This window comes from Pelodiscus sinensis, chromosome 9, assembly GCF_052426305.1.
Source record: "Pelodiscus sinensis isolate ZL-2025 chromosome 9, ASM5242630v1, whole genome shotgun sequence".
NCBI lineage: Eukaryota > Metazoa > Chordata > Testudines > Trionychidae > Pelodiscus > Pelodiscus sinensis.
In genome coordinates this window covers 7,296,465-7,322,307 of record NC_143060.1, presented here as the reverse complement: position 1 = coordinate 7,322,307, position 25,843 = coordinate 7,296,465, and the positions used below count along the sequence as shown (strand labels likewise).

The 25,843-nt window shown below is 43.9% G+C and overlaps 1 protein-coding gene across 1 annotated transcript in view; it reads left to right on the top strand.

Moving 5' to 3' along the window:
- The window catches only part of TRABD2B (TraB domain containing 2B), a 540,364-nt gene that overhangs the window by 278,789 nt on the left and 235,732 nt on the right, over positions 1-25,843 (top strand). Inside the window, exon 3 of the mRNA XM_006126436.4 lies at positions 21,116-21,262. Coding sequence (XP_006126498.2) covers positions 21,116-21,262 — 147 coding nt within the window. The remainder of the gene's footprint in view (positions 1-21,115; positions 21,263-25,843) is intronic.

Sequence of the window (25,843 nt, the reverse complement as noted above, 5' to 3'; positions counted from 1 at the left end):
AAATTTTTAAAGTGCTTCTACACAAATGCTAGGAGTCTGACTAATAAGATGGGTGAACTGGAGTACCTCGTATTAAATGAGGAGATTGACATAATAGGCATCACTGAAACCTGGTGGAATGAGGAAAATCTGTGGGACACAATCATACCGGGATATAAAATATATCGAAAAGATAGAGCAGGCCGGATGGGTGGCGGAGTGGCACTGTATGTGAAAGAGAATGTAGAATCAAAAGAATTAAAAATATTAAATGAATCAACATGTTCCATAGAATCACTATGGATAGTAAACTAATGCTCCAATAATAAGAAATTAGCAGTAGGGATAGATTACCGACCACCTGACCAGGACAGCGATACTGACATTGAAATGCTGAGGGAGATTAGAGAGGCTACCAAAATAGAGAACTCTATAATAATGGGGGATTTTAATTACCCCCATATTGACTGGATACATGTCACCTCAGGAAGAGAAGCGGAGATAAAATTTCTCAGTAGCTTAAATAACTGCTTCTTGGAGCAGCTGGTACAGGAACCCACAAGGGGAGAGGCAATTCTGGATTTAGTCCTGAGTGGAGTGCAGGATCAGGTCCAGGAAATAACCGTTACAGGACTGCTTGGGAATAGTGACCATAATATAATAACATTCAACATTCCTGTGGTGGGAAGAACACCTCAGCAGTCCAGCACCCTGGCATTTAATTTCAAAAAGGGGAATTACACAAAAATGAAGAGGTTAGTTAAACAGAAATTAAAAGGCACAGTAACTAGAGCCAAATCCCTGAAAGCTGCATGGAAACTTTTTAAAGACACCATAATAGAGGCCCAACTTAAATGTATACCCCAAATTAAAAAACATAGCAAGAGACCTAAAACAGTGTCACCGTGGCTTAACCGCCATGTAAAGGAAGCAGTGAGGGACAAAAAGGTATCTTTTAAGAAGTGGAAGTCCAATCCTAGTGAGATAAATAGAAAGGAACATAAACACTGTCAAATCAAGTGTAAAAATGTAATAAGAAAAGCAAAAAAAGATTTTGAGGAACAGCTAGGCAAAAACTCAAAAAGAAATAACAAAATGTTTTTTAAGTACATTAGAAGCAGGAAGCCTGCTAAAAAATCTGTGGGTCCCCTAGATGATCAAGCTATAAAAGGAGCAATCAAGGACAATAAAGCCATTGCGGAGAAACGAAATGATTTCTTTGCTTCAGTCTTCACAGCTGAGGACGTTGGGGAGATTCCCGAATCTGCACCGTCCTTTGTGGGTGATGAATCTGAGGAACTGTCCCAGATTGAAGTGTCATTAGAGGAGGTTTTGGAACAAATAGAAAAACTTAATGTTAAAAAATCTCCAGGACCGGATGGCATTCATCCAAGGGTTCTAAAAGAACTCAAATGGGAAATTGCTGAGCTATTAGCTGTGGTTTGTAACCTATCCTTTAAATCGGCTTCCGTACCTAATGACTGGAAGGTAGCCAACGTTACGCCAATATTTAAAAAGGGCTCTAGAGGCGATCCTGGCAATTACAGACCGGTAAGTCTAACATCAGTACTGGGCAAATTAGTCGAAACAATAGTAAAGAATAAAATTGTGAAGCATGTAGAAGAACATAATTTGTTGGACAAAAGTCAACATGGTTTTTGTAAAGGGAAATCCTGTCTTACTAATCTATTAGAGTTCTTTGAAGGGGTTAACAAGCATGCGGATAAGGGGGATCCAGTAGATATAACATACTTGGATTTTCAGAAAGCCTTTGACAAGGTCCCTCACCAAAGGCTCTTGTGTAAATTACATGGCCATGGGATAAGAGGGAAGGTCATTTCTTGGATTGTGAACTGGTTAAAAGACAGGAAACAAAGGGTAGGAATAAATGGTAAATTTTCAGATGGAGAGGGGTAACTAGTGGTGTCCCCCAAAGGTCAGTCCTGGGACCAGTCCTTTTCAACTTATTCATAAATGATCTGGAGAAAGGGGTAAGCAGTGAGGTAGTAAAGTTTGCGGATGATACCAAATTGTTTAGAATAGTCAAGACAGAAGCAGACTGTGAGGGACTCCAAGAAGATCTCACCAAACTGAGTGATTGGGCAGCAAAATGGCAAATGAAATTTAATGTGGATAAGTGTAAAGTAATGCACATTGGGAAAAATAACCCCAACTATATGTACAGTATGATTGGGGCTAATTTAGCTATGACAAATCTGGAAGGGGATCTTGGAGTTATCATGGACAGTTCTCTGAAAACTTCCACGCAGTGTGCAGCGACGGTCAAAAAGGCAAATAGGATGCTAGGAATTATTAGGAAAGGGATAGAAAATAAGACCCAGAATATCTTACTGCCCCTGTATAAAACTATGGTACGCCCACATCTTGAATACTGTGTACAGATGTGGTCTCCTCACCTCAAAAAAGATATTTTGGCCTTGGAAAGGGTTCAGAAAAGGGCAACTAAGATGATTAGGGGTTTGGAACGGGTCCCATATGAGGAGAGGTTAAAGTGACTGGGACTTTTCAGTTTAGAAAAGAGGAGACTGAGGGGGGATATGATAGAGGTCTATAAAATCATGAGTGGTGTGGAGAGGGCCGATAAAGAAAAGTTATTTATTAGTTCCCTAAATAGAAGAACTAGAGGACACCAAATGAAATTAATGGGTAGCAGGTTTAAAACTAATAAAAGAAAGTTCTTCTTCACACAGCTTGTAGTCAACCTGTGGAACTCCTTGCCAGAGGAGGCTGTGAAGGCTAGGACTATAATAGAGTTTAAAGAGAAGCTAGATAATTTCATGGAGGTTAGGTCCATAAAAGGCTATTAGCCAGGGGATAAAATGGTGTCCTTGGCCTCTATTTGTCAGAGGCTGGAGAGAGATGGCAGGAGACAAATCACTTGATCATTGTCTTCGGTCCGCCCTCTCTGGGGGACCTGGTGCTGGCCACTGTCGGTAGACAGGATACTGGGCTTGAAGGACCTTTGGTCTGACCCAGTACGGCCGTTCTTATGTTCTTATATCCAGATAGGGGAAATTGCCTTTGTAATTGAGTTGAGATCCTTATTCACTCCTAAGTTGATAGAGCTCTGAGAGTGATCAAGTAAGTGCCACAGTGTGATAGGTGAAGTGTGTCTAAAGAGTTTATGCAGAGGTCAAAAACAGTATAGAACAAAGCCTGATTTTTGGCTCCCTTGACCTTAAATACACATTCGTGTTGCTATTAGCACCCACCCTTAAAAGGTCTTATTCCAGAATCCAATAGTTTGGAAAGGAAAGGTGGAAAAATTGTGAGGTTTTCAAACTTTGGTTTGGATTCTATTGGAGTTTCTTATTTCAGAGCAACTAGTTTGTCCATACTTAAGCGGTACAACTGTTCCTTGATGGGCAGAATTTTGATCATCTCTTTGCCTTTGTGGTTGTGACTGTTAGGTGTAAACACTTCCTAGAATTCATTATGAGCCTTACTTACTACTTCATGCAACACACAGTCAACCTGTGGAACTCCTTGCCAACTTTAACAAGATTCAAAAAAGAACTTGGTAAATTCATGCAGGTTAGGTCCATCAAGGCTTATTAGCCAGGATGGGTAGGAATGGAGTTCCTAGCTTCTGTTTCTCGGAAACTGGGAATGGGTGACAGGGAGGGATCACATGATGATTCCCTGTGCTGTTCACTCCCTCTGAGGACACCTGCCATTGGCCACTGTAGGAAGACAGGGCACTGGACTAGATGGACCTTTGGTTTGACCCAATATGGTCATTCTTATGTTCTTAGGTTATATTCTTTCATTGAGGTGTAGCTTTTGTTTGGTGGAAATCTATCTTAATTAATTACATGTCCTCGATTACTGTAACTTTAATACACATGATGCCAGAAAGTACTATTATACCCATTTTACAGATGCAGAAAACTGATACACAGAGCCTGAGCATATCTACACTGCATTTGAAGGCCTGTAGCAGTGAGTTACCTACCGAGTCAAGCTCACACTATGGCAGTAAAAACAGCAATGTAAACCTGTGGACTCAGGCTGGAGCTTATATTCATTGACCCAGGTTTGAAACAGTGTAGGCGTGCCCCAGGAGACTTTATTAAAGGTTAGCCAAGAAGTCTGTGGGAGGCTGCAGCACTGAATTAATGTCTTCTAACTCCTGGGTAGTGTCTTAAACTGTGAACTAATGAGACTTTTTGTATAGGAAAGTGCTCTGCATGTGGAACAGGAGGTCCACAGTCTGACAACATCTGACCCACCTAATGTTTTCTGAGTTTATTGGCTTTAAGGCCTCTTTAGAAAACTGGAGCCAGATACTGTTCTGGAGAAACTGCTTCCAAAGCGCATGCCTACATGGATCATAAACTGCATGAATGAAAATGTTCTTTCTCAAAGGCCAAGTTGTAATTCTCCATCTCTTTCCCCGAACAAATGCATCCTGTTATATTTATTAGGTGGGGCCTTCCATAAGCAGTCAGCTCTGAGTATATTTATTTTGAAGTCATTTGTTCGATATGCGCCTCTAGCGGCCATCACTAAGAAAGAGAGTTAGGCTAGACATCACCGGCGTTGAGATGGAGCAAAAGGAGAGAAATGACACGGTTTGGGTGACATCAGCCAAGCAGTCAGAAAAAAATTAATCTAATCTTGACAATGGTGTTAACCTGACCCCAGAGGAAATGGTCCATAAACTTCAAAGCATCGGAACAAGAGTCCAGCACCACAGCCAGGTTTGAACTATGGGACGGAACATAGGGTGTTTACGGCTCTTGCAAAAGACAAGGGAGTCCTTCCTTTGACTGGTTTGGGGATTTGTATGTCTGCCTGACTGTAGTAACCCACTTTCCATCCCCCAGTAACACCTCTTAGGCAGAGGTGAAAGTGAAGCAGCTCGTTCCGGCACATCTCTCTGGGAAGAAGGAGCCAGCTGGCAATGGGGCGCTCCATGGTAGGAGGAAGGGCGGTATGTTTCCAGCTGGGCTCCAGGGCTCTCCTTCAAGCTGCCACACCAAGCAGCAGCAGCCAAGCAGGTGATGGGGCTGTCTGGGTGTGTGTCTTCCCCCTCCCCATCAGTCCAGGGCTGTCCCAGAACTGAGCCCCCCCCAGTATTCCTCTCACTCTGGCTGGGGAGGGCAGGGGGCAGATGAGCTGTGCATGTTCCCTTTTGCTCCCTGACAGGAACAGGAAGGGGAGGAGCAAGCAAGGTCCTGGTACGAATCTCGGGGGTGGGGGCGGGAAAGGTTTTACCCCTCCCCTCCCTGTTCATCTCCACACACACACACACACACACACACACACACACACACACACACACCCCAACCCCCTGCACTGAACCCCCCATACCTCTACCCCTAATACCTGCACCACCACGTGAACCCCAAACCTCTGCCCTGAGCCCCTCCTCACCGCCCTCAACCCTGACTCCTGCACCCTCCCGTCACATTCCCATACCCCAACACTCCCCAACCCTCTGCCTTGGCGATCCCCTCCCCCCGCCCACACTGCACCCCACACTTAAATTTCTTACAGGTACTGTTGTATCACAACCTCCTCCTCCCCCACAAACCTCCTGCCTGGGATATGACAGTCGCTGTCTGAAATTTAAGTTACTTTCCCTACTGCTCAGGGGTCACCTTCTGGATTCTTCTCTCGACCCAGAGAAAGCCGGGGGAAGCGTTTCAAAGATCGAAACCCACATTTTCAGCCGCACCTACCCCTTCTTTCTTGTCTAAAAGTACACGCTTGATCCCCGCCCTAGAAGAGCTTTGTTTGTGACATTTGTGGCAGATCAGTGGGGCTATTCAGTTGCATGAGTAGGCCAACATAACCTCTAAAGTACTTACTTCACTTGAAAGAAATATTACCATTTTTAATCCGGTCATTTAGAAATAACTCCAGTTTAAAGCCCAAAGTCTGATTTTCATCTACTGGGAATCTAAATACCATTGGGGTGCATTGGGTTCCCTAAGAGGTAGTGATAGTTGCAACCATGGAATGGGGCACGACACAGGCAGACCTTGCGTCTATTGATTTACAGACTTGTTTTGATTCCTCCTTTCCTGCTTTTTCAGGATAGAAATGCATGCAGTTGTGCCAAGGATGTAACTTTTAAGGCATGCTCTGTGTTCACAATGCTGTCTTCCTTGCCCCCTTATCCATTCCCATTCGCTCTGCAGTATACATACAGGGTGTGTACATGTATACATACATCTGCTTTGCCCTGTGTAAATTGTTGATTTAAAGTGTTTTGTGATGTGAGAACTGCCTACGTCAACTAAAACACTGTACGTCGTAAACAGGGGCGGGTATATTTGTATGCATCACCTGGTTATAATTGCGCATTATGTGGGTGTTCACATTACTTAATTAGGGCTTAAAGGGTGATATGATCAGTAAGTGTATTTACATACTAAGATAAAAAGGTGTACCTGTGGTCAATTTGTTGGTCACTCAGGCTATGTCTACACTGCCGAGGGGTTTTCGGCAGAAGATATGCAAATCGTGCTCTCGTTTGCATATCTTGTGCTCTCATTTGCATATCCTCTTCCAATCCTTTTTGCAGAAGAAGTTTTGCTGCTAACAGGCCCCGGGTAGATGGGGCCATTTGTTGGAAAAAAACCCCTTTTTTTGCAAGATCCTGTAAACCTCATTTTTTGAGGAATAAGGGATCTTGCGGAAAAGGTTTATTTTCCGTCTACACAGGGCTTTTTAGCAGCAAAACCGCTTCCACAAAAAGGATTGGCAGAAGATATGCAAATGAGAGCACGATTTGCATATCGTCTACCATAAAACCCCGGCAGTGTAGACATAGCCTCAGATCCCAGGGTGTGAGAGGATCCATGACAGAACAAGTATCTGCAATAAAGGAGTCCTTCTTCCCCATCTGCTTCTGGGTCCCCTGTTCTTTTTTTAACAAATACAAATTTAGGCTCCTAGATAAGTGCCTTGATTTTTTTTAAAGGTTCTGAGTACCTTTAAAACAAGAAATCAATGGCACCTTTGGGTCTTCGGCGCCATTAAAATAACAAGCCTTTCGGGTCCTTATTTAGCAAAACCACCCACACTTAACGTTGAACGGGCACGTTAGGGATTTATCATTGAAAACAAATGGTTGACCAAACAATATTCAGACCAAACTGAATTCAGAGCTCAAGAGGGTGTTTGGTCTACAGCCCAGCGGCAGACACTGCACGTGTGAGGTCGCGATTATGACTGGTTCACTCTGTGACTTTACGTGAGTCACAACTTTTCGGTCCCAGTTTTCTCATCTGGAGGGTGAGAGAGGGGGGAAGAAGGGGGCGGAATATAAGACCCTACTGAGTTTGTTCATAGTCTAGAGAATACTTTGAGAGCCTTGGTACCATGGCAGTGTCAAATATTTTATTACACTATATTTATACACTATATTTATAGGGGGAGGAGGGATAGCTCAGTGGTCTGCTAAACCCAGGGTTGTGAGTTCAATCCTTGAGGGGGGCTGTTTAGGAATTTGGGACAAATCTGTCAGGATTGGTGCTGCCATGAGGGTAGGGGAGTGGATTCCATGACCTCTCAAGGTCCCTTCCAGCTCTATGATATAGGTATATCTCCATGTTTTATTATTAGTATTATCTGTAACCTCCTGGCTGGACTTCAGTGTCTGTAGAGAGTTCAACTGTGAAAAGAACAAGTTCTCCTTCTAGGTTTTGAGTTCTGGCAGAAAGAAATGCTTTGTCATTTCAAAGATCAGTAAGTACAACAAAAGCATGATTTAGGATGCACTAAGAGACTTTAAAAATAAAGCTCTGTTATGTTTTATTATAAAAACAACACTGTTAAAAATCATTGTAGGTGAATTAAAATAACGAACTTTGGCAGATTTTTTTTTTTTAATTTTGACAGGTCTCAATGTTTTATTTGTAAAAAATTGTTTCCATTTATTTTTTGGGGTGTTAAGCATTTTTTTAAAAATGTTGTCAATGTAAATGCACACGGTCATGGGAAGTCACAAGTGGACTAGACAATGGGAGAGGAAATCAATACCTTCATGATTGCAGGCTCAGAGTTAAAGATTTATAATTGAAAAACAAATTGTCAAGAAGGCAATATTCCAAGCAAGTATCCTTAAATAAAGCACTAATAAGTTCGCAAGCAGCACTCTTCTTATTTTAAGCCTTTCTGTAAATTTCCATTATTAGAGATGAAAATATTTTTCCACTGGCTTCTGTGTGAATGGTGAAATCAACCTTTATCAACACTACTGTTAAAAACCTAACCCTTCTAAGCCTACCTAGATGTTCACAAAACCACAACACAAAATAGCCAATGCACCAGAAAAAATGTAAAAACGTTGGAGGATATTTTTTTAATATCCTGTACATTTGTGATGTATCCAGTAAAGTTGTTGGCCCTGGATCCTGTTGTTGGTCTTGTTGCAGAACCAGGGGCTAATATCCCATTGTAGCTTCTTACACAGCTTTCAACTTCTCTGCAGGCTCTGCTACAAAAAATCCAGTCCTTCCCCCACCCGCAGTCTACATTTCAGCATCTTTCATGGCCCATAAAATCCAAGCTGAGCATATTTGTAATTTGAAAAAGCTGTGAAAAGCATGGTTTAAAGGATGTTTAGCCTTTGGAAAGATCTGAGTTTAGCCTTTGGAAAGATCTGAGCTTTTTCCCAAGGGCAATAGCCAAAGGAGGAAACGTCTCATCCCAGGATTTCCTTTGGATTCTAAACATTGGACTAATAAAAATGAAAGCTTTAGAAAAATGTTAATGGGGAAGCGAGAGCAGTGCTTTCCCTAATATGCTTTCACTGAAAACCTTCTTGCAGGCTGACAGTTTTTAACAACACTGCTCAGGTGTGGACGAGTGTGTCCCACATGGGAAAGGTAACATAGCCTTATAACTTTTCTTCTTCATGTGCTGTTATCTTTAGGAAGGGAAGAATTTTTTTCTTGTTGGTAAAAGTGGGTACATTTCTATTTCACTGAATCCACAAATGGTCAAAATATTTGCATTAATGATCATTAAAATTTGCAGATGGGAAAAGTAAGAAAAATGCTCCTTTGGGAATGTATGGAGTTGTATTGAAGGATCTCTGCTTTACACATTTGGACATGTGATGACAATTTGATTTTGAACAGTCATATAAAGCTTTAGCTTTTTGAAACTCAGCATCTAATCTCACTAAATAATTGCCTGATCTCCCTTGGCATTGTCTGCCTCAGCTGTAATGTTTTGCAACTGTAACCATTTAAATGTATTTAAAAAAGCTTAAAACCTATAATTTTGCCATCAATTTAAATTGGGAGGGGGAGCTTAAAAATAAAATTAATATCTGTGGAAATCATATATGCAAAAATTCAAATTCAGCCAAGGCTGAATGCCAACAGCTGCATTATTTTATTTAAAAGGATGTTGCTGTCAGATCAAATTTCATACACAACTTAAGTTGTGTGGAGGGATGGTTTTACAAAACCTAAGACCAAAAGAATGTTTCCCTTAATTAAAACACATGCCCACTGGCAATGTTTTTTTAAACAAAGAAAGAACTCAGTCTAGTAAACATTTATGCGCAATTGGTTTTAAGCACATGAACACACCTGTTGTATTCACTGAGATGCACTTCCATATTTGAAGCAGGTTAATAAAGCTCGGAAGGAAAGGGTCAGTAAACCCAATCCTGCAATCCTAAATCCCTACACATACATGGGGAGGTTGCTGTTGGACATTAGGAAAAACATCCTAACTGTCAGTGTCGATAAGCACTGGAAAAAATTGTCTAGGGAGGTTGTAGAATCTTCATCATTGGAGCTATTTAAGAACAGGTTGGACAGACATCTATCAAGGATGATCTAGATTGTCCTTGATCCTACCTTGAGGGCAGGGGACTGGACTTGATGATCTCTTGAGGTCCCTTCCTGTTCTAGTGTCCTATGATTCTATGAGTAATTCCTCTAAGATCAGAAGGGTTTTCTGTGGGAGAAGGTAAGGACTTTCAGGGTCAGGATCTGACGAAGTGGGTCTTTGCCCACGAAAGCTTATGCTCCTACACTTCAGTTAGTCTATAAGGTGCCACAGGACTCCTCGTCGCTTTTGCAGATTCAGACTAACACGGCTACCCCTCTGATACAGGGTCAGGATCAAACACCCTTCTGAAGTTTCTGGGATCATTCCGGTGAACCAGAAAAAATGAAACTGACTAGAAATTAAAGATGTGCTTGGAAGGGGAGGGGTGGTCCACTGTGTGCTGAGCCTAGGCCGAGAGCTTCCTAACGAGGCTGTAACCTGCCATCCTTTGATCCCTCATCCCATCAGGATCCCTTGAGAAGGGAGAACAGGGATTTTAAAAAACAGCCCCTAAGCAACCAGAGTAGTTTGGCGAGAGAGTGCGAGAGCCAGACACTCCTAATAAATATTTTCTAAACCTAGGCCAATAACCCTTCCTTCCCCACCTCCACCACCAACTTCACTCCACCACCAACTTCACACCCCACAACAGAAACACTAATCCAGGAACCTAGCCCTGCCGCAAACCCCATTGCCAGCTCAGTCTGCACATCTACCCTTAGTGACACCATCCCAGGACTTAACCACATCAGCCATTCCATCAAAGACTCATCCCCTGCACATCTACTAATGTGAAACACACTATCACGTGCCAGCAAAGCCCCTTTGCCATGGCCATCTGACAAACCGGACGGCCTCTCTGCAAAATGGACACAAAACAGACATTAAAAACGGCAACAGCCAAAAGCCAATGGGAGAGCGTTTTCACCTCCCTGCGCACACAGTTTTAGATTTGCAAGTTGCCATTCTCAGACCGAAAAACTTGCGGAACAGACTGCAGAGAGAAACTGCTGAGCTGGAATTCATATGCCAATGTGACACTCTGAATTAAGGTCTAAACAAAGACCTGGAGTGGTTCTCCCAGTTCAATAGGTAATTTCTCATTCAGATACTCCCAACTTCTCACCACTGTTGGAGAGGAGCCGAATTCACTCTGGTTTAATTAGCACTGATGTCACACTCCCATCTCTTCATCTTTTTTTTCCTGTCTTTATTTTTTGCTTTAGCATGAGGAATTGAGTTGTAGCTCACGAAAACTTACACTCTAATACCCTAATAAATTTGTTTGTCTTTAACGTGCCACCTTGTTGTTAATGGACTCCTTGTTGTTGTTAGGAAGACACGGATAGTAGCAATGGGGAATTTAATTATATGGAATTGTTGAGTGTGGGATGGCCAAGAGAACCTCATGGTGAATTGCCTGAGAGCTGCAAAGATTTCAGTATTCTCAGCACATGTAGATAGGTATTCTGGTAGGGCTGGACAGAGCTGGTAGCAATGGCAAATACAGGGTAGTGGTGACATAGTACGATTGAAGAGAGGTCCTGGAGGCCAAAGTTAGGCTGCTTGGCCAGAGATTAAAGTCAGGCCTGGCCAAACAGTGTGGCTATGTCTACACTGTAGGCTTTTTGCACAAGAACGGTTCTTGAGCAAAAACTTGCAGAGCGTCAACACTGCACGTGCATTCTTGTGCAAGTAAATTTACAGTACAGCATCAGAAAACAGGTCTTCTTCCAGAAGAGTTATTCCTCTCCTCACGAGGAATAAGCCCTCTTGCTCAAGAGCTCTTCCACAAGAAGGCAGTGTAGACAGGCAACATGAATTTCTTGCGCAAGAAACCCTTATGGCTAAAATGGCCATCAGAGCTTTCTTGCGCAAGAGAGCGTCCACACTGCCATGGATGCTCTTGTGCAAAAGCACATGGCAGTGTGGACACGCTCTTGTGGAAGATCTTTTGCACAGAACTCTTGTGCAAAACACTTCTTGTGCAAGAAGCCGCCAGTGTAGACGTAGCCTGTGTGGGGCCCCGGGCAGCATGGCTGAGCCAGGTGTGCGGGGCCGGGAGTAACGCAGGGCCCTGAGTGAGCGGCTGGGTAGGTGGGGCCGGGAGCTGGGCAGCACAGGGCCCTGAATGCGTGGGGCCCAAAACAGCCACCTCGCTCGCCTTGCCCAAGGGCCAGGCCTAGTCAAAGTCCGACGTTTACATGGTCATTACTCTCTAACGTGCTTCCAGACCCACACGTAAGATCCCGTTAGGCAGGCAGGAAAGCACACTGAGACGATGGTGTTCGGAGGAGGGATTTAGGGTTATTAGGAACTGGGGTACCTTTTGGCAAGGATGAGCCTATACAGCAGCAATGAGCAACCCAGATTAGTGAGGGGGCAGGATAAGTGTCCTTCCGTCATCTCACTGGGCCGCAAGATTGTCCTACCCAAGACAGTCTCCTGGGATTGGGTAGTTTTGCTCACAGCGTGTGTCACTTTAGTAATATCGATGGGTAAAAAACGATGTGTATGGAAACCAGCGGAATCTGGCAACCCCACGTATGAGCAACAGTAAATCACATGTCTTGCGGGCCACGCATAGAACCCTTATGGGCTGCATGTGGCCAGTGGGACGCAGGTTGCCCACCACTGTTCTACAGCATAGGCAGCGGGTGACACTTCTCCTGGTGAAGGCTAGCTCCTTATCCCACCTCTTCCACCCTTGGCCCCATCCATACTCTACACCCGCGCCACCCTAACCCCACGCCGCCCCCTACCATCGCTTGCCACATCCCTCCTCCCCTTTCCCTCCCACTGCCACTCACCGTGTGCACCTCTCTCCTCTTCTTGATCTAGTGACAGCAAGGGGCCTCACTTCCCAACCGAGCAGTCTCCTGTTGGGAACTGAGGCTGGGTTTCTGAAGTGCTGGGCACTGAGAGGAGGCTTGTGGCAAGCCAAGACCATTGGCAGAGCTAATGTTTGGACCTAGTGGTAGAGAAAGGGGAGCTGCTGAGTCCTGCTGAGGGAAAGCTGGCAGGATTCACTCCTGATCTACCAGAGCTCTGACTCCCTCAATGCCCTACAATCCACTACCAGGGCATCTCCCTAGCTGGCCAGCCAAGGAAGCCTGCTACCACACAGCCACTTCACTCAGAATGCATTTCCTGGACAGCTTTGGGCACGGCCTGCCACTGCCACACTCTCCAGCCCTAGAGCTGGTACTGGGAGCTGCCATGGTGGGCTGCACATGACGAGTGGAGGCACAGGGGGTTAAGTGAGGAGAAAGAAAGGCGAGGAGGGATGCAGCAAGTGGTGGAGTGGAGGAGAGTTGGAGAGGAGCAGCCAGGCAGCAGTAAGTATTCAGGGCCTTGGGGAAGGGGAGGAGCAAGGAGAGAAAGAGGCAGGTTCACCACAGACCAGGTGTCCAATGGTAGGGGCAGCAATGGCTGCACAGGGGAGGTTTGCCTCCCTTGCCTTATTATGCCCACCACCATCAGGAAGGATTGGACCCACCTAAATCAAAATGTAGCCAGAAAGGTCACAGAGGAGTTCTTAATCTGAGGATTGGAGGAAAACTGACAGGTGTGGAGGAGCAAATGGTTTGGACGGAGATATCCCCTAGGGGACGATAGAGTCAAGAGGATGTTCTATCCTAGTAAAAAGGCGAGGATAGAAGTTGATAAAGTACAGAAAGGAACTGAGGAGAAACCGTCACACAAAAAAGCCCCATTCAGTTACATTGGAGGCAGACAGTTAAACTGTGACCAATTTTCAGAGGGGTCGCCGTGTTAGTCTGTAACTTTAAAAGCAACAAGTAGTCCTGTGGCACCTTAGAAACTAACAAAAATATGTCGCATCATGAGCTTCCATGGGCAAAACCCAATTCTTCAGATGAGATGAACTTGAATAAGCATTTGTATATACATGTTAGAAGTCTAAATACTAAGCTGAGTGAGTTTGAGTGCCAAATATTGAAGGAGGATGTTGATATAGTAGGCCACACAGAAATTATATAGAATGGTGCTAATCAAAGCAACATGATACAGTAAAACTCCAATAGTCCGGCATCCAATAGTCCGGCACTCCTGATAGTCCAGCATCAAAATGGCAAGAGCCTAGTGAGTGATCTTTGGCAAAAAATGAGTCACAAGGTAACAGCGGCAGCAGCTGAACTGAGCAAAAAGGGTAAAAAAGGCTTAAAAAAACTAAAACATTACAGTATACTGTATACAGCATGTACAATAAAAAGGGTTAAGAACACTTTCTATATAGTATATAACGTATACAGTATATATATATCCAGTTTATAGTACCTTTTGATAGTCTGGCATATTTGATAATCCAGCACCACCTAGGTCCCATAGGTTCCGGATTATCGGAAGTCTACTGTAACAGGGTATAAAATATGTAGAAATGACACCATAGGTCATGCTGGTGGGAAAGTGACACTGTGAAAAAGAACATAGGGTTAAATATAGTAAAAAACTTAAATGTCTTGACCTGTACTATACAGTCTCTTAGGAAAGAAAGTCCATGCTTGAATAGTAAGAATATAACTGTAGGAATATGCTACCAACCACCTCACTAGGATGGTATGGTGACTGTGAAATTCTTAGGGATTGGAGAAGCTAAAAAACCAGAAATATTAGCAATAATGGAGGATTTCAACTATCCCCATAATTACTGGTACACATTGCCTCAAGACAGGATGCAGAGATAAAAATTCTAAACACTATTAATGGAAAAGCTGGTATTTGGAACCCATGAGGGGAGAATTTGTGATTTAATTCCAAGTGGCGCACTGCATCAGATCCAACAGGTGACTATAAGTGAACCACTCCATAATAGTGACTGTAACATAACTAAATTGGGGGGGAGGGAGGAATACCAAAGAAACCCACCACACTAGCATTTAACTTCAAAGAAGGGAACTACCACAAAATGAGGTGGAAATGAAAAACAACAGCCATAAGAGGGAAATGCGTGCAAATTGCATGGAAACATTTAAAAAATACCATAAAGAGGTTCAAGCTAAACATATACCTCAAAAAAATCAGAGAACCAAAAAGAATCCCACCAGGGCTAAATAAAAGAGCAAAAGAGGTACTCAGAGGCAAAAAGATATAATTTAAAAATTGGAAATCCAGACTTTCTGAGGAAAATAGAAAGGAGCATAAACATTGGTAAGTCCACTGTAAAAGTATAATTGGCCAGATGTAACGGTGGCCATAGAGAAGTCCTCCAGGCAGCTAGAGTGACTAGGAAGAAATCAGCCAATCAGGGATCAAGAGGGACTATGTAATAAGCTGCGGGACTAGAGGCATTTCAGTTGCATCCCAGACCTGGAAGGGAGGTCAGGGGTGGCTGGCAGAACCAAGGACAGCTCAGAGTGGGGAGCTGTTTAGAACATTGTCTCAAGGAAGAGAAGCCCTGAGGTACCACTCTCAGACTGAGTGGAGAAACAGACAAAAAGAATGGACCGGACTCAGAGACACTCTACCAGAGGCCTCTGATAAAGTATATACCCCGGAAGGGGTTGTGATTTTTCACACGTGGCTGTGAGACTCAATCAGAGTGCTGAGTAGCTGAAAAGGCCTTTTAAAGCAACAGTGCAGGCAAATGCACTCTACCAAACAGGGGCACTCAGTGGAGTGGAGTGCCACACCATTACAGCAAGCCAAAAAAAAAAAAAGAATTTGAAGAGCAACTACCAAAAAAAAACACAAAAATGTTGTTAAAGTTCATCAGAAGCAGGGAGCCTGTCAAAGAATCCATGAGGCCAACGGACAACTGAGAGGCCGAAAGAGCACTCAAGGAAGATAAGGACGTTGTAGAGAAGTCAAGTGAATTATTTGCTTCCATCTGCATTGAAAGGAATGTAACGGAGATTTTCATCCCAAAGCGGTTCTGTTTTGGTGGCAAACCTGAAGAATTGTCACAAGGCTTAGGCGGGCTTTGAGCAAATTGATAAATTAAACAGTAATAAAAAACCAGGACCAGATAAGGGTCACCTAACAGTTCTAAAGTCAGACTTGACATGGCAGAATGGTGGGATGGAAATCAGGCTCTGTACCAGATGACTGGAGAGTATCTCATGGAATGCCAATTTTTGAAAATAAGGCTCCACATGTGATCCTGGCAATTACAGGCTTGTCAACCTAACTTCAGGTCCAGGCAAATTGGTTGAAGCTATAGTAAAGAGCAGAATTATCAGACCCACAGAAGAACATGGTATGTTGGTAAAGAATCATCACAGTTTTTATAAAGGTGTGGAAGATAATGAGCCTTCACTCTGTGTTGTGTTTAAGCAACAAGTTGCCAGAGGCAGTTTATTTGAGCAATATTGCAAGGGAAGACAGCATAAGCGGATCTTCAAATACAAAACAATTAAAAATCAATATACCGTATTTTCCGGCGTATAGGGCGACTGGGCGTATAAGACGACCCCCTAATTTTTTAATTAAAAGATAGGGTTTCATCTTATACCCCAGCGCCCCTCCGCCTCCTTTGCTCCCTGTGTCCCTGGTCTGCTGGAGACGGTCCCCAGCAGACCAGAGGCACCGGGAGCAAAGCCGCAGCAGCTTTGCAAAGCCTCGGGGGAAGCCGGCCGGGGGGCAGCCCAGACGTGCCTGGGATGTATACCCGGCGTACAAGACGACCCCCGATTTTTGGGGGATGTTTTTTAACATCAAAAGTCGTCTTGTACGCCGGAATATACGGTATATACCTTTCCGCTACATATAACATTAAACAATTACTTCCCTGCCCACTCAGTTCCCATCGGACACTGTCTTATCTCCAAGGTTCTCACTGAAGTCAGGAGAGCGCGGCAGAGAGGCGAATGCAGCGTCTCTTCTAGCTCTCGCGTTAGCAGGAGTCAGAGTGAACCAGACGCTTGCTCTGCTACTGACAAACCCTGAAATGGCCACCCAAATCCCCTCTCCCTTAGTCCTGCTTCCACACTGGGAAATCATGCCTGCCCCATCTATTAGAAGTCTTCAAAAGGGTCAAGAAACACGTGGACTAGGGTGATCCAGTAGATATAGTGAACTTGGGCTTTCAGAAAACCTTTAACAAAGCCCCTCACCAAAGGCTTTTAAGCAAAGAAAACTTTTCTGGGATAAGGTGGAGGGTGCTCTCATGAACTGATAACTAGCTAAAAGACAGGAAACAAAGGATAAAAATAAATGGTCAGTTTTCACAGTGGAGAGAAATAAATAGCGGAGTCTCTAGGAATCCATACTGTGTTAGTCAACGTATTCATAAATGATATGGGAAAGGGGTACATACTGAGGTAGCAAAGTTCTCAGAAAATATAAAATTTCTCAAGGTAGGTAAGTCCAAAATGGACTGCAAAGAGTTAAAGGGATCTCCCGAAACTGGGTAATAGAAGGAAAAAAAGTCAGATGAAATTCAGTGTTGATAAATGTGAAGTAATACACATTGGAAACTGTAATCCCACCAATACGTACAAAATGATGGGATCTAAATTAGCTGTTTCCACTCAGGAGATAGATCTTGGGGTTATAGCGAATAGTTCTCTGAAAACATCTGCTCAGTGTGCAATGGCAGTCAATAAAGCTACACTTTTAGCAACCAAGAGGAAAGGGATGGATAATAAAATAGAAAATATCATAATTCCACTGTCTAACGTCAGGGTACATCCACCCCTTGAATACAGGAAAAAGTGCAGAGATAGGCAATAAAAATGATTAGGAGTATGGAAAAAATTCCAGATGAGAAGAGATTAAAAAGACTCTGTCTCTTGAGCTTAGAAAAGATACAAATAAGGAAGGGATATAGCAGAGGTCTGTAAACCCATGAATAGTCTGGAAAAAGTGAATAAGGAACTGTCAATTATTCTTTCACATTACATAAGATCCAAGGGTTACAGAACAAATAAGTGGTAGGTTTAACGCAAAAATAACATAAGAACGGCCAGACCAGATCAGACCAAAGGTCCATCTAGCCCAGTGTCCTGTCTGCCGACAGCAGCCAATTCCAGATGCCCCAGAGGGAGGGAATACAACAGGTAATCCTCACGTGATCTCTCTCCTGTCATCCATTTCCAGACAAACAGAGGCTAGAGACACCATTCCTACCCATTCTGGTTAATAGCCATTGATGGACCTAACCTTCATGAGTTCATCTAACTCTTTTTTTGAACCCTGTTAAAGTCCTCATTGTCACAACATCATCTGGCAAGGAGTTCCACAGATTGACTGTGGAAGTACTGCATTCATTCGCAGTCAACTAGTGGAACTTATTGCCATGAGATGTTTTGAAGGCTAAAAGTAAAAATGGGTTCAAAAAAGAATTAGGGAGCGATCTTCTAGGAATTTATCAATGGCTATTAGCCAAAATGGTCAAGGATGTAACATCATGCTCTGGGTGTCTTTTACCTTCTGACTGCTAGAAGCTGGGACTGAAAGACAAAGGGGAGAATCATGCAATAATTTTTTCACTCCTTTTTTTCACTCCTTCTCAAGCATGTGGCACCAGCCACAGTTGGAAGAAGGATACTGGACTAGATGAACCATTGGTTTGACCAAGTGTGGCCATTTTTGTGATAAATAAATGGGATCTTTCATTTGATTATGGAAGTGAAATAATAATGGAAACAGCATAAACCATGAAAAACAATGACAACCAAATCATATACATGTAATTTGATCAAACCTTGTACTGTTTACCTTAAGCTTGGTGTTAACAGTGTATGGGGCCTGATTGTGTTAGCAGCTTGTGTTTTCTTTTACACTTGTGCAGAGAGTACATTTAGGTGCCAGCCACTGCATTTCTTAATTGGTAGAGCTGTAGATCCCCTCTGCATGGGTGTGATTGGCTGCATTAAGGACAGGGCAGCTCGCACTAAAGACCGAATTTCAGTTTAATTTGACATTAGTGCGACATATATTTTGTTCACTACGGACAAGCAGCGAGCGGTGTGACTGGAGGACGGGATTTCTTCTCTATTACATGTAGAGCCATCTGACAGTGAAGTGAGATGTCTTTTTTGGATGCAAAATTCTGCCTTCATCAGCCATGGTCTGAACCTTGTTGTGTCACAGGCCCACTAATGGCAGGGTGGGGGGAGACAAAGGGGGAAATTGCCCTGGGCCCGGCCATTCAAAGGGGCCTGGAAATTCCAGGCTGGTGCAGGAGCGGCGGCAGCAGCGGCCGGAAGACTAGGGCCTCTTTGAATGGGGGCAGGAACTCCAGAGCCTCTCTACCCAGCTTTGAAGGCTGGAGAGGAGGGGTCCAGCACCACAGTCTGGGCGGTGCTAAGGGATGACTGCCCTAAGCCCCGCCCCTTTTGCCCTCAGTCCCACCCCTTCCAGGGTACAGAGTTAGGCCCCTGGTGGCTGTCGGCCCCACTGTTGCATTATGTAGCAGAAATAATCAAAACACAATCTGCAAACGTGATCCTGTTCTGTGACTTGATAAAAAAAAAAACCTATGGCCTAGTCATATAGGGTACCTAGTCAGCCGAGCACCACAGCGAGAGGCAAAGGGGAGTAGGGCGGTGACGTACACAACCAGGGGGCGGGGCCTGGACGAGCATGCATCCCCGACGGAGACAGAGAAGAGTGGAGAGAGAGTGAGAGGTAGGAGGGAGAGAAGAGAGAGATGGAGAGAGAGGCAGAAGGCGGAGGAGAGCTGAAAGAGAAAGGGGGAGGAAGTAGGCGGAGGAGAGAGAAAGAGAGAGAGACACGGAGCGAGAGACCAGAGGCTCAGGAGAGAAGACTGACGTGGAGGAGAGTCCTGAAAATCCCATCTTATGATGGGCTAGCTGGCTAGTAATGAAAGAAGAACCCAGCACACTGAAGTGGTGGCATGTGCCATTGAAAGTGCTCTTGTGTTGCTATAAACGAGAGCAGAAGAAACTGCAGGAAAACGTAGTGCAGATGGACCTGTGACATGTACCGAAATAACCTCCAGGATTACAAAACCAAATACTTCCTAGGAAACCCTCCTGTAAAACCACCCAACAACAGGAACTGATCCATGACTCGGATGCCTAAGAGCTATGATCATACAAATAAATAACAGAGGTTCTGTTCGTCCTGCCCACGCAGATGCTGTTCTTCCAACCATTCTTAGACTGTCCCTAGAACAGCTGGTCTGTCAGGATCTTTGAAAGCTTGTTCTGTAATCAGCATAAATCTCCCCCTCCCCAAAGTCTGCCACTAATAAGCACAGGTAGATGATCACTCATTTTAAACGTAACTGCCTTTTATGAGAGATGGAGACAGAAAATTATACAAATGAATTTTTTAAAGGAAATGTTTTATTGCACGGCAGCTCAGATACTTGTGCATTTCAAGATGAATAACCATGAATGTTCCAATCGGCTTAGGTTTCTCAGCTCATATATTCCCGTTGTATTTCCAGATCTGCGATGAGAGAGCTCAATTAGCCCCCTGGGACAGTGTAACAACTTGACTCAGCCATTTATTTTGTTAAAGGGGGAAGCAGAAAGGTGCTGGAGGAAGCGGGAAGGGAGAGTGTATATTCTGCCTGTTTCACAAGTGCCGGTTCCCTGGGGATCTGGAAGGTTCCTGTATGCTGCTTATTATTTAACAACAACAGAAATGTCTCAATACACCAGAGTTTTACTATGAATGATGTTAGGAAGCTACTGAATGACATCTACCAAGATTTTTCCTATTTCTCTTTGGCTCTGGATTTTCATTAGCTGGTGGGGACCCTATAGTGACATATTCCAAACCCTTCCCAGTTTTCTCTTCTCTTCTAAGCTCTGCGTCCTTTTGACTTGTCTTTCCATTTGGGGACTGATCCATGTACAGTAAAACTCCAATAGTCCGGCATCCAATAGTCCGGCACTCCTGATAGGCCAGCATCAAAATGGCAAGAGCCTAGTGAGTGAGCTTCAGCAAAAAATGAGTCACAAGGTAACAGCGGCAGCAGCTGAACTGAGCAAAAAGGGTAAAAAAGGCTTAAAAAAACCTAAAACATTACAGTATACTGTATACAGTATGTACAATAAAAAGGGTTACAAACACTTTATATACAGTATATAATGCATACAGTATATATATAACCAGCGTATAGTACCTCCTGATAGTCCAGCATATCTGATAATCTGGCATCACCTAGGTTCCATAGGTTCTGGATTATCGGATGTCTACTGTAGCTCCTTCCTGAGCCATTCCCTTGGTTGGCCAGAGGGGATCGACAGAGAGCAGAGGGCCCTCATTTAGGACTGATTCAGGTGCCTTTGCAGTGCTTCTTGCCTTCTGCTGATCATTCATGCTCTTGTGAGCTCCACCGACCCATGTCTGTCTGTTGTGTGTGTTTGTACAGGTGCTGTTTGCTTTGAACCAAACCTTGCTGCAACATGAAAGTCTCCGAGCGGGCAGCTTGCAGGCCCCATACACTACTGAAGATCTCATCAAGCATTATAACTGTGGAGACCTGAACGCTGTCATATTTAATCATGATACTTCTCAGGTAAGAAGGTTCTCGTAGGGTAGCACCTCTCCTTAAAACTTAAGGCCGGGCGTTGTATGGCAAAGCATCATCGTTATTGTTGTTAATGATACCGCTTATCTGGTTTGTCCATCTCGCGCCCTCAATGGCAGCTGTGAAATCCCTATCCGGTGGTGTGTTCAAAATCAAATCCCAGATTAGTCTCTAATTTCTGACAGGGCCCCTGTCGCTGTAACAGAACACATCAAACTGACCCTCAGCTTAAAAAATCTGTATCTAGCTTTCAAGTTTGCATTCTTGGCCCATGGAAGGTTTAAAGTACCCAGCTGTGTTCAAGAAAAGGCTTTGCAGCCTATCAGGCTAGTTAAGTGCCCATCCTCACCTCACCCCTGTGAGGTAGAGAAGGAGTCCAGAGATAGGGAAACTGAGGCAGACAGCAATACAACGCATAGGGAGCCAGTAGTCAAGCAAGGAAGAGAATCCTGACTTTGAGTTCCACTCACATTCCTTGACCACAACCCCCTCTTTCTTCACCCATCAACGTGTTCTTCCTATTCCTCTTGTTCCTTTTTTTTTTTGTTCTCCATGGCTGTGTCTAGACTGGCCACTTTTTCCGGAAAATCAGCCGCTTTTCCGGAAAAACTTGCCAGCTGTCTACACTGGCCGCTTGAATTTCCGCAAAAGCACTGACGATCTCATGTAAGATTTTCTGTGCTTTTGCGGAAATACTATGCTGCTCCCGTTTGGGCAAAAGTCTTTTTCCGAAAAATTTTTGCGCAAAAGGGCCAGTGTAAACAGCAGAGATTTGTTTTCCGGAAAAAAGCCCCGATCGCGAAAAAGTGCTTTTGCGGAAAAGCGTCCTGCCAATCTAGACGCTCTTTTCTGAAAATGCTTTTAACGGAAAACTTTTCTGTCAAAAGTATTTCCGGAAAATCATGCCAGTGTAGACATAGCCCATGTGTGTCTCATTTGTCGGGGAAGAGCATGGTTTTACCTTTGGGTTGCTTTATGCATGTGGGGGGGGGGGGGAGGGAAGGGGGCGGTAACAACCAAAAAGCTTTGCTAGGAATGTGTCCAAACAAAAGATGGAGTGAACCTTATGTAAATAGCCTACGAGGCTAAATAACTTCTCAAACATGCCACAGTCCAAGAATATTATATGTGTCTGTTGCAGCCCTCCGGTCTATGTTGATTTTAGTTATCTGGTGCTAATAAAGGCTTTCAGTGTAGCTGGAACCTGTCCTTTGCAGACCAGCTGATGGCTTGTGGCAATCTGTGAGAGAGCATTCTGGCTTATTATGTATACGCTGATTTTTTTCTCACTGTTAACTGTTTGGGAGCAGTCTCAGGATACATCTATGCTGTTGCACATTGCTCGAAATAAGCTACGCAATTTAAGCTCTGCAAATTGCGTAGCTTATTTCGAGAGCGCCTATTTCGAAATGTGGTGCTGTCTACACCGTGCCAAATTTCAAAACAGAGCACTGTTCTGACAAGTCCCTTAAACTTTGTGCAACGAGGTTTACGGAACATTGGAATAACAAGCCCGTTATTTCGAATGTATTTTGAAATAACGGGCTTCCTGTAAAGATGCGGAGAAACCTATTTCAGGATAACATCTGTGTAGATGTACCCTCAGAGGGATGGCTGTGTTAGTCTGTGAGCTGGAGTGGAAATAACAGAACCAAGATATTTAAAATAGGTGGGAAATCCACCAGTCCTACAATAGACAGGTACTCTTCCCCTGTCTCCTCTCCCTCTCCGCCCTCCCCCCCCCGCCATTATAAATACCTTGTTTCTTTTTTTCCCCCACTCCAGCTCATCTGATGAAGTGGGTTTGACTCACAAAAGCTCATGATACTATATATAGTGATAGAAATGTAGCCGTGTTAGTCTGGTGTCGCTGAAACAAAAAACAGGACTATGTAGCACTTTAAAGACTAACAAGATGGTTTATTAGGTGATGAGCTTTCGTGGGCCAGACCCACTTCCTCAGATCAAATAGTGGAAGAAAATTGTCACAACCATATATATCAAAGGATACAATTAAAAAAATGAACACATATGAAAAGGACAAATCAAATTTCTGAACAGAAGGGGAATGAGGGGGGAAGGTAAATGTCTGTGAGTTAATGATATTAAAGGTGATAATTGGGGAAGCTATCTTTGTAATGGGTAAGATAATTAATGTCTTTGTTTAAGCTTAGGTGTAAAGTGTCAAATTTAAGCATGAATGACAGTTCAGAGGATTCTCTTTCAAGTGTATTCTTAAAAGGTCTTTGAAGCAGGATGCAGGTAATCAAGTCATTGAGACAATGTCCTTTCTGGTTGAAATGGCAAGAAACTGTTTTTTCTTTGTGATCCTGTCTAATATCTGTTTTCTGGGCATTGATTCTTCCCCAATCTGGGTCTGGCCCATGAAAGCTCATCACCTAATAAACCATCTTGTTAGTCTTTAAAGTGCTACATAGTCCTGTTTTTTGTTTCAGATACTATGTATGTTTGTTAGCCTCTAAGGTGCCACAGGGCTACTCATTGTTTGGAAGCAGAATCTGTGTTTCTTGGGCTATCATCTACTGCTGCTTTGATTCAGGGCGACTTCACAAAGAGGACACTGGACCGCGACTCAAGAGGACAATGAAGATAATGGGATAAAGTGCTTTGAGATCTATGCATAAAAAGCTCCATACAAGAGTTACGTTGTGCAGGGGCAGGGAACCGTTTTTGAGCTAGGGGCTGCTGAAAAGTCCATTGGGGGATGCACACAAGTGAGAAACAAAAATAAAATAAAATAAAACAAAGTCTCACTGATGTGGCCCCCGACTGAGAAAGAGAAAGACTCTCTTCACATTTCCCTCACACACCAGAGCCTAGGTGACCTCACGCTAGTCGATTTTGTGTGCTCCAGCCCCACAGATATCCAGTCCTGGGGGAGAGAAAGGGGGAACCCTGAGCCTTAGTAGCTGGATCCAGACAAGCTGGGGGGCCACATCCAGCCACCGGGCCTTAGGTTCCCCACCCCTGACGTAGAGTAACATGAACACCCAGCTTAGCTAGGTCTTACCTGCCCCTGGGGAAAGAGCTGTCTCTTTCTTACACCCCCGACAACACTTATATAGGTTATCCTGGCATACGAGTCCCATTGCGCTGCAATTCAGACAGCTCTGTGATGTTAAAATATGCAGAGAACATGCTGTTCCGCCAAGGGAGAACCACACGTTAACGAACTAAGAAGCATGGATCCTTTTGTCAGTCTAAGAAGAGGCAGCCGAGAACCTTCCATCCTTTCGGGGCCTGACTCCGACTCCTCTACCCATGTGGAGTAGCAGCACCCTGTGTGAGTGGTCACGCTTTGTCAGTGGAACGCTGGACCCTTCGCTACCCAGCATGCAATGAGTGAATGTGGCCAAGTTGGGTCATTAATTCAGCGGTTCTAAGACTGTGGGGTTTGGACTAGCAGAAGCCCCTCCTGAGTACTGCTGAGAAGACAAGCAAAGGCGTCACTTTCCCAAGGTGCCGGTGGTGCTCAACCCCTCTCTTCAGCCCCATGGAAAGAAAACCCTAATCACTAGTTCTTGTTGTGTGTATTAGTGTAGTGCCTCAGGCGACGGCTAGACTACATCCCTCTGTAGGATGCAAATCAAGCACTTCGAAAGTGCAAATGAAGCTGGGATTTAAATATCCCGTGCTTCATTTGCATAAACGTGGCTGCTGCTTTTTTTTAGATGGAGTTTTTTCGAAAAAAATGGCAGTCTAGACGCAATCTTTTGAAAATACAACCCTTTTTCGAAAGATCCCTTATCCTACAAAAAACGAGGTTTACAGGATCTGTCGAAAAAGGCTTTATTTTCTAGACTGCCTTTTTTAAAAAAAATCTCCATAAAAAAAAGTGGCTGCCATGTTTATGCTAAAGAGGCATGGGATATTTAAATCCCGGCTTCATTAGCAATTTCAATGTGCCTAAACTACATCTCTCTGTCAACAGAGATGTGTAGTCTAAACACACACCCAGATTCTCAGGCATGGACCGGGATCCCACTGTGCAAGGCGCTGTACAAACACAGAACAAAGATGGCCCCTGCCCCAAAGCGCTTACAATCTAACCAGAAGGCAAAAGATGAGAGAGGAAGCAGACAGATATATGGAGGAGTTCAAAGAAAAAAGGAGGAATTTGGGTCCGGCACCACCATACCAGCTGCTTAGTTATTCTCTAGTTAATGTTTCTGGAGGGATCATGGTAAAAGGATTTGAAGGAGCATAGTGAAGTGACTTTCAGGGTATTAATGAGGAGCTCCTTCAAAGCATAAAGGGCGGCATGGAAGAAAGCACTAAGGTGTTTGTTTATCCTTCCATCATCTACTCGTTACATTCACAATCAGAGATGGGAGTCGACCCTTTGATACTGAATAAGGGATGATAGATAGGGTGGGTGTAGACCACAAAGAGCCATGAAAGAGAAGACAAGTAGCTTATGTTTAGAACCACAGAGTTAGGAGGGACCTTTGTGTGTTGATGTATTAGAGAAGAGGATACCAGTGGAAGGCTGCAAAGACAGGATCTCAAAGTTATTTGGGGCAAATATATGACCATTTCACAGATGGG